General features: G+C 36.6%; 1 protein-coding gene across 1 annotated transcript; it reads right to left on the bottom strand.

The window, feature by feature from the left end:
* Window positions 1–6,440: 6,440 nt before the first annotated feature.
* Window positions 6,441–9,258, bottom strand: LOC135687629 (apoptosis regulator Bcl-2). Its single transcript, XM_065204234.2, has 2 exons — window positions 8,694–9,258; window positions 6,441–7,410 (listed from the first exon to the last, which is right to left on the bottom strand). The coding sequence occupies exons 1-2, from the start codon at window positions 9,150–9,152 to the stop codon at window positions 7,288–7,290; spliced, it is 582 nt and encodes a 193-aa protein (XP_065060306.1). The 5' UTR covers window positions 9,153–9,258; the 3' UTR covers window positions 6,441–7,287.
* Window positions 9,259–10,044: the final 786 nt, after the last annotated feature.

A 10,044-nucleotide genomic window follows, 5' to 3' on the forward strand; every position in this document is an offset into this window, starting at 1 on the left:
CCCCTTAAATCCGTCACTGAATCTCTGCCATGCCATGACCGAACGTTGGGTTCACGAGATGTGTTCACATCGAGGGGAAGGTGAAGGATTCTGCTCGATAAGCATATTTTCTCATTGCCCTAGAACTGCTTTCGAAATTCAGGTTGCAACAAATGCAAGAAGTATCATTTACACTTGAACTTGGGTTACAGTTGCCTTGCTCAAAAAAGGGATAACTTGTCTATTGTTAGAATGAGAGATTAGTTAAGATACTCAAAATGAGATAGGCTATGATCCTGAAATGGTCAGTAAAGGATACGAAGGAAATCCATACTGGATACAAACAAGTAGATTGGTTGCCAACTAGACGAGCTCAATGTCCTGTTTCAGAAGCTTTAAAAACTGTTGTGAGGAGCACTGTGCAGAATATTTGCCAGTTAAATAAATATTTCGTCATTTCCATAAACATGTTCAGAACGGCACGTGGCAAGACATGGTGTTCTGTTCGTTGTGAGTGTAAACACAGCTATTTATTATAAACATTTCAATGGGAGATCATGATTGAAAATCCCAGCAGGCTCATGTTTTTGCTAGCTGTATAGAGATGTTGGGAAAGTCAGTCTAAGTGCTTTTCGCAGTTGATCAAGGTTGTATCCTCAAGACAATTGAAAACCCTTCTAAGCTATTTTACAGAATATTCTGTGGCTATTCTATTCCATGGCGCCATGACGTCATGTCTACAACAAAGCGCCTTCACATGAGTTGACTGTACCGCCTACTAAAATGCGTCAAGAACACAATTCAAAGAGTCACAGGGTCTGCATTGTAAATATGGGGGTCTCAAAAGGTAGCCTGCTTGAATAATTAATCATCCGTTATAAAAAGATATAGCGTATTTCAACTCAGCATTGCCTCTTTATTCTGCAAAAGAAACATATTTTCTTAGCAATGTGCTTTCGTGGTTTGCTATTAATTATAGCCAATATTGTTTTAGCCTAAACTTTGTTTTTATATATATCAACTGCTTCTTAAGTACAGACTTCTATGGCTTTCTGTAACTGCACTTGCCACTTATCAACATTCAAGCTTGCATTTAATTGCCTTTTTATATTTTCACACTTAAGATTATTGGTTTACATGTTACGATTTGAAATTGGAATTCTATAAAATGTTCCAGAGCTTATTCATCTTTGCGACCTACAGAGGTAGTCGGTTTAAAAATGTGTATTAAGCAAATTCATACTTGGACCGTAAAAACTTGCAACTGGTTGTGTTGAGTTATTGGTTGTTGTGACTTTTTGACATATTTTAAACAAATTCTCATAGGCATTTTTATTGGTAACTAAATTAATCAGGAAAACCTTGCGTTAGTCTACATTGAGCAATGAATTGTGGGTGCTGATGACGAAATAAGAAGGTAATAGCCTCAACTACCACAGGTAACTTATATCGTTGGCTAATGAGCAAGTTTAAAGTTTCATGATCAGACAATCCCCAATTTTGCTGACATGAAACAATACACGCTCTTTTCAAAACGTCCATTAGACAAACAACTTCACAAACAGTAAACTTTCAAGCCAATTGTCATATACATTATTTTTTTAATTTCAAATTTGTGGTATACTAAGAATAAATTTTCTGAGTAAGGCATCGTCATTGTATTCAAGCTTACAATAGGACCTGCGGTGGATGTGCTGAATTATTAATGTGGGTCCCTTGTTTGTTGACATTACAATAAGAATTACAGGACACAGTCGTCATAGCACAAACAGCCACCAGTGAGAACTCTCTAGAATGCAGCCTGATTCGTCAATGGTCATACCCATTCATGCATTCATTTAAATGTAGTACACACTTGTAATCGTACTTGGTACTGATTGGTCGGTAGAAGACCCTGTATCCGTCTGTATATGGCAATTGTCGGTATGATTCTCGGCTTTTGCCAAAAGAGTGTCTGCACAATGCTGACGAAGCTAAATAAATTCATTGAAGAAGATGGTGGCAGGTGCTTCTCTCGTGTTTATCTTAAAGATTATCTTCACATTTAGATTATCTTTCCAATGATTTGGGCGGCTAAAGAAATGATTGTTTCCGCAAAAACTTTCTTCTCATCTTTTTTATAAGAAGGTTAGTTTACTTAATTCGGAGAACGCATCAAAACAACATGAGGTTGCATCTTTAGTTACTGTGGTGCCGTTTTACTAGCTCGTACTACACAGGCTGTAGTAGCTAATGTCATATACCCAGGCCTGTTGTAGCGTAGTAGCAAGGGAGCGGTCATTCTTCTGACCCAAGTTATAAATCTCTGTTATAAAGAATCGGTTGCTTTTCCATTGTATTAAAACGAAAGCTTAACAACCCACCCTTACTTTAAGGCCGAACTCGGTTTCGCAACTTAGAACCGTTCTGCTCTTTATACAAAGCTTAACTGTACTTTTAAGTTATGGGTCTGGAGAATAGGCAATCTAACTATTGTTCCACAAAAGAGATCCTGTTTTCTTCATTCAGTGTTGCACCAAAATTCTTTGTATTCTGTTTTTTGTTGCTGTTTTGCTTTACTCGTTAGCACCTAAATACCAACCCTGATGGTCACAATTCATTGAGCTCTAGGTCCAGAACGGTCGAAATACCTAGTTTGGTGTGAAACCTAACACCGAGCAGTGTGTTTTGTTCCGCTTAGGCAGGTAGGTTGTTGGTTAGTTAGGCTGCACAGCTAGTATAATTCTTAGCTGCAAAGTACGGTGAACTGGAGGAAACACGAACCATTAACATTGAAAATTTTCCATGGAAGGCATAAAAATTTGCAAATTTGTATGTTGAAGCTTGAGGAAAGCAATATAAAGCTAAATCTGTTGCTGCAAAAACACTAAGTTGCATCGAACAGATTGTTAAATTGTCAAACTGAGTTTTTATTTTGCATTGGTCTTCGTGTGTGCAATCTATTCCAAACATAACAAAAACGTGCTGTGTTTATAAATTAGGATGGACAAAATATTCCATAAACCTTGAAAATGAATTAAAATACCTAAAAAGAAGATCTATTCAACTTCTTCATACGTGCTTTCTTATAAAAAGGAATAATTCAAGTTATCATCGATCTTTACAAAGAGAAAAGGAACCGATTTGCTTTGCTTTCTTGCAAATACTGGCAAGAAGCCTGCATTGAAGCAACAGGACATCAACAAGTTAGAATAAAACATGCTTCACCCAGTTTTGATTGCAAATTTCACAGATATTTTGTCTTTAAGGAGCAAATAGAATCTTCAAGTCAATTAAATAGTTATGAATAATGCAATGCAATAAAACTATACGCAGATGTTTGTGCGAAATTTAAGCCTAACCCACGCAAATATGAAATAATTCTCTCTTTCTCACAGCAGCTGGTTCTCTAAGCTTAAAATACCACCTCCTCGTGTGAAACATGCTGAAATCAACGAAAAAGTAGATGATAGTGATCACAAAATTGCGTATGCAAATGAAATTCTAGTTTTTACATTGATGACCTGGTCACTGTCCTTCTTATCTTATTGTCTGGCTTCAATTCTATTTATCTCTTTGTCTCGCTTAGACTCAATTTCTTGCCAATAGACATAAACAAGAACGCAAAAAGTGACGAAACTCTGCTTGAAAGTGGTATCATAGAAAAAAACGTCAAGAGTTTGGTGAATGGATTAATTGAGGCGTGAAAGAAAATTTGAGTCTTATAAACAACACCAGATTTCTTTTGTAGCAAACTCTTAAGGCCACTACCAAAAATCGATTCTAATTCGACATGGACCTCTTTGTATACATTGAACAAATCTGTTATATCTAAAAATATTTGCAGAAATTAATCCTTCTCTAAGGTATTCGTAACTTAATTTAAGTAAGGCAAAGAGGAGAGAGAAACAACATTCGGACCCTGTCAGTGTCATTATTAGTAGAAGCGAACTGGTGTATACTACAGGCCACTACACACTCAATTCAACATAAAACAGTGGGCTTTGGGGCGTATAAAGAAAAGCCTTTGGTGCCATTTTTCTACCACCCTGATCAAATTTGTCCAAAACATGTTACTTTCGTCTAAATTCATAAAGGTAGAGGCAGCTGTACTAAAAAATGACAAGGTAGTACTGTATCTTTCAAATGTTGGCATACACAGTGTAAATTCAAATTTGCAAAATAAAAAGGAAACCTAAGAGTAGCCCATGCCCTAAGAACTTATATTTCTTTTTTTTTATCCAGAATAAGAACTATCATTTCTTTATTCTCAGAAAACATAAATCATAAACATAAATCAGCCTTTGAGAGACTCAGACAATTTATGTTTAAATGTCAGCGATCGGGTAGTGTTTATTCTAGACTTCCAAAAAAGGACATGTTGAACAAGTATAGTTTCAAATATTGTGTTTTATGACAAACGTACGGCTGTCTGATATCTGTGTCAAGGTTTAAAAGCGATAATGAGGTCTATTTACAATAAAAGCATGAAAACGTTGCCATCTTAGAGGAATTTTAAATGCGCAAGTACAGCGATGTCAAAAATAATTCGATTAGGGTGCGTGAAACCATTGGTGAAGCAACTCTAGGGTTTCGCCGATTAGCAGAAAGGCGGAAACTGTTCACATGTTTTTCTCTGTGCGCAATTCGATTGGTCAACCGCTTCCATCTGTGTCGAATGCCTTTAATGGAAGCCAGAATGGTTAGGCAAACAAGACTAGGAACACATATCCATGTTTAGCAATAAGTTTGCGTGCACCTAGAGAAGAATACTTGATAAATCTAGCAGTAAACCAAGTCTTGTTTGCAGATATTCACGTCATTGCTCTGTTTGCATTTTGTCTGGAAATTATGCTTTATTGTTTTCAACTATGTCAACATTTTTGGTATTGGGGTTTTGCAATCGTGTCTGGTATCCACAACACAGGCACAGGCAGCTGTCACTGGCACTGATCCTAGCTGTTAACAGTTTTCGACACTTGCAGTGACCTGTTCCCACAGTCATGTTCCAGGGCATTCTCGATATACTAGACGTTAGAAGAAGCACGCCTCATGACCTGATACTAACTGAGAGCTGATGCTGACAGGGAATAGAATTAGAGGATGACGATATCTGAAAACACGGTTACAAAAAATTTGTGGCGTTTTACAAAATCGGCTTATATATATAATTGAAAAAGCCAGGATTGAAACAATGCGGGGAGATTCTGATATTGTAGACATTCAACTTTCGAGTTCGTGCTAGAGCCCCACCCTTTTCATCAACACCACACCGTATCATTTGTTCGACTATTTCCCCTTATGATCTTGCATTTCAAATAAAGGTCACATAAGATGAATCAACATGCAAATACTAGGTTACTAAAGGGGCCTAAAACATTTACTTGTAGAATCCGGACGACACCTTCTTGACGAAATTTTTCGATTTACTTACAAATATCTTTTAGCTAGCTTGCAAAATTTATAATATTTGAAAGGAGTTTTTATGCACCTTTCCATAAACATGGAACAATTTTAAAGGGTTTACCTGCCTTATTCTTGGCCCAAATACCCAGGTATTATAGAGTACCGAAGTGATGACGTCATAAGAATTTATTTTTAGAATTTTTTAACTTTGATCCCAAAAACTGAAAGAGCAGCATTAAAAACCTTTAAATATGCAAAATCAGTTAAAGGCATTACGAATTGGCTGAGATATAGCCACTTGAGCACAAGCTCTTGCCCCATCAAACCTTTGTAATTTGGTCTTGGTTCATAACTTTATGAACTAGGGCAGAGTAACAGTAATCCGTTAGCAAACTTGAAATCTCTTATTGGCCATATCTCGCCCAATTTTGAGCATATGTAACAAATTTTGCATATTGATGGGTATTTTATGCCGTTCTTTAAGATTTTGTGGCCAAATTATAGAAATTCTAAAAATCGATTTTCGATGACGTCAGACTTCGGTAGTCTATTCTTTTAGAACTTTTTTCAAATTGGTGCCATTTTGGTTTGCATCAAAGCTTTCCAGTTATACAACGAGCAATATAGTGAAATTTCTGAGAAGGGCATATGCACAGGATTGGGATTACACAGAAGGCTCACTCGTGTCAGAGCACTTTGATGTTCATGGTCATGGGACTTCTCTAGTCTGAACATGGCCCTCAATCAACAAATTCATTCTTTACAAACACATTCTTGTCCGACACTTAAGGGTGTTGTCCTTTTTCTGGGAGCATTTAGGACATAGCTGATGCATGAAAATCTGTGGGGCAGAGCACCTAGACCCTCTTGACTTCAAAGTGCTGACTTGAGGTTTAAACTGGTTCAGCAAAAATATATTACTTATCATTCAAGGACCTTTGTATTCTCATTTCTCTTTGGTTACATTAAAAAATTTCAACTTAGAACTTATTTCAACACCTTTCCACAAACCAGAAGCTACTTTCCTTCCTCTGTAACATACCAAGCAGATAGACAGGCTGCAAAACTACAGATAGTAATATTTCTCTTGTTTCTTTTTCTCCACTCTTCTTTAAATAGTTTACATACATATTTACAATAAATTATTATTTCTTTTATACATAGCTCTTGTGTTAATATCTATATATATATTTATATATCCTATTCACAACTGACAAAGCCATTATTGTTCACCACTGTGCATGACAATTTGCTGGATCTGGAATTCTTGCCAATAGCTTGAAACAGCCTTGCGTGGTCAGCAAAATATATCAAAATTAAAAAAAAAATATCCAAAACTCAAAACCGAGAGGCAATTCACTATTGCAAATAGCATACCAGATTTTTCCAAAAACAAAAGGATTTCTAGGGATTTTCAGATAAAACATTAGGTTTTTCACAAAAGGTGTTTGAGATTTTCTAGGAGTGATTTGCCCCTCGCTCAAAATAAACTAGAATTGATTTATCAATCAAAAAACTGAAGCTTAAAGTTCATTAGATGAAAACCCTGAATCAAAGTACAGCGTATGATGCAGCCCAGATAAGCACCACAAGGGCCAAAAAATTAAAAGAAATGTTTTGAAGAAATGTTCAAAAAGGTTTGTCAATTCTTGTTAGCTTATCGGTCTTTGGTTGCAATTGTTGAGTATTCCACTTCCTTCAGTGTTGCTAAGCCTCCTCCAGCGGTCTTAAAATACTTTCAGTTTGTTTCAACATCTTTCAGCTTCCTCAATCCTTTACAGATCAGGCTAGTTTCCAGTTTCATACTGCTATACAAGCCATGGTTGCAACCCTGCATTCCAATGAAGAACCTTCAGTGCGACTTTCTGATGCAACACCCACCAGCCCATTGTCAACTACCACAGTGATGTCATGTCATGTGCATTAGCTGTGTATGTAAAAGGCTGCTGCTAGTGTTCCAAGTCCGAGAGTTGTTGCAACCAGCCCCTGGTACCACATTTTTTCATTGTCACTTTTGGCATCTCTGAAAGTTTCTATGAATCCAGTCTGTAATGAGAGAAAGCTTCTTTGTAACAAGCATGTCTGAACATGTTTAAATATAACCGTTAAATTCTAAAAGGATAAATATCTGAAATTTTCTCCAATAATGCGTATAGAAATAAATCTCTTTGTGTAAGTTCAAACAACAATGCAACCATGATTAAAATATTTGTAACTTATGTTCAGGAAATGTCTTCTTAGAAACAAGCAGCAGATTAGGTCTTGTGATGCAGATAAATGCAGTCAACCCTACATAAAGAGTAAATTTTATCCCTATACAAGCAAGCCATCTAACGATTCGATCATTTTTACAATAGGTCTTTCCAACATTAGGCCTTTTGCACTAGGTCTTCAAATTTTAAAATATCAGTTGTATGTTTTATTGAGAAAAACTCCGGGGCAAACAGCCAGGGCAAATAGAAAAATCCGTCAACTTTCATAATGGATGAAAATTCTTGAAAATTTAAAATAGTTTGGCATATATTTGAAAAATTAGCTCTTGGTAACACGGGCGAGTGGTATCTGCGACTTTTTCATTGTCATAGAAACGGAGGGTGGTAGACATTGTAGCTTTCTAATCGAGCGAAAACAATTTTGTTTTTAAGTCAGTGACGATGTGAATTAACGACAATAATTTTCATGAAGTACAAACATTAACAAAATATCTGATGGCACGGGAGAGGCAATTATTGCTCGCTGTCGTTCATAACGGCTCATGAATATCTTCCAGACGCGTCTCGAGATAATCAAACAAGGTCTCGCACGCGATGACATTTCTCTTGTAAACGCCTGGAAACCATTTGGATTTTGCCAAAAGATCGCCAAAAGACCTGGAAACATTTTCCTCGTTTTACATTCAAAATATGCAAGCAATGCTAATCGGAAATACGTTAAATTTTTACACGAAACAGGAGATGCGGGAGGGCATGTTTTATTGCCTATGCCCATCCTACTATGGGGCACGTCCGATGCAGAAGAACTAATTCTGATTAAATTTAATGTTTGTTATTTAGATATAACTCTTTAACGGAATAAATGTTATGATTTTAAAACAAAACCGCGAAAACCGACTACCTGGATATCACATTTACTATGACGCCGACCATATTTCGGAACACTGGCTTTTATTTTAATTCCATCTCGTAAAGAAAACAAAAATTCAATATTAACCTCCTGAAGGCAGAGGCTTATGCACTTAAAAGCCAACACCCATATTTGTCTTTCTTGCTCTTGTAAACAGCATTTAAACGGTCGTTAAACATGAAAAACAAGACCTAAATCAAGCTTACCCATCCATTTCCTTTCTCTTTAATCCAAATCTGCTTTCTAGCAATGAAGTTTCCTAGCCATAGGATCACTTTATCAATCATGTTATCCATTTTATTGTTCATACAGTGGATCGCTAGCTTTCCAGCGAATGTGTAAAGGACAACAATCCTTCCCCAGTTGATATCGTCTTTGAATATCTCCTCGGCTATTTCGCAAAATGTCTTGTACGCATTTTCGGAATTTATATTGAGTCTATTGCACATACTTTTAAGAAGCATGTCATGCTTACGTTCAATTTCCTCACTTAACCTGACAATAATTTCTGTTTCTCTTCGAGGAGAGTTCTTCAGCGGTCGTCCAACTTTGAGGAAGATGTACTCCCGGGCAACATCCTTCGCGATCTTGGCCTCAGTCGTTTGACTATTCTGATATCCGTCAGATGAAAAATTTTCGTTACCGAATCGTATGATCTCCGTCATATTTGAATGTATACTGAAACTTTCTTACCTCAAGTTTGTCTTTAATCACAAAGTTCGTTTCGACTTGTACTCACTCACACAAGCTCATTCAACTTAACGATCTTTGTTGAGTGTGCGGCTTATATAGAAATTGAAAGCTTGTTTCTCATTGGCCGTTTCAAATTTGCAACCAGGGGGGGACTTTCCACTTCTTGTCAATCCGGTTTAGGCTCGACATGTACTTACTCAGTAAAAACAAACATTTTTAAAAGTTCTTAAGAATAAGCAAAATAACAAAAAACATTTGCATTTGCTATAAAATAAATTTTCTTGCATAAACAAGCTCCTAATCAAAAAATCTTTTAAATGGTAAATTCTTTATTCGAGGAAACATTTGTATGAGACCTAGCCCCCGGTTGAACGATAACAGTCCCGATCAGTGATTTCCCCAGCAACTTTCGGGCTCCGCTGTAGTTTTGCCCTACTGAAGGTTTTGTAGGTTGCCATTAAGGCTCGAAACATCATGTTAAATAAATTTTCTAAAGACGAAGTATTTTTTCGCTTAAAGGTTTTACCCAAGCTTTGATACTCAAATTTCCGGAAATCGCGGGACATCCCGAAAAACGCGGAACGAGAAAAATCGACAATCTGCGAAATTCCCACCGATAATATGGCCTATACTACGTAAGCTAAAACAGTGATTTTTGGAAATTAAATAAATAAAGCAAGGTAGACAAAGGCAAGTTTTATTGAAGATATATATGTAGAAATATGATAAATTTGAGTTTTTTAACATGGAGAAGTAAACAAATTGTCAAGGAAACTGTCGCATTCCGAAGATAAAATCGCAAATGATCGTGCGTCAGCATTGACGTCAATGCGGAGGAGATAATCCTAATTGTCCTCGTTCGCG

The sequence above is a fragment of the Rhopilema esculentum genome, chromosome 20, assembly GCF_057945365.1.
Source record: "Rhopilema esculentum isolate cy_ngs chromosome 20, ASM5794536v1, whole genome shotgun sequence".
Lineage (NCBI taxonomy): Eukaryota > Metazoa > Cnidaria > Scyphozoa > Rhizostomeae > Rhizostomatidae > Rhopilema > Rhopilema esculentum.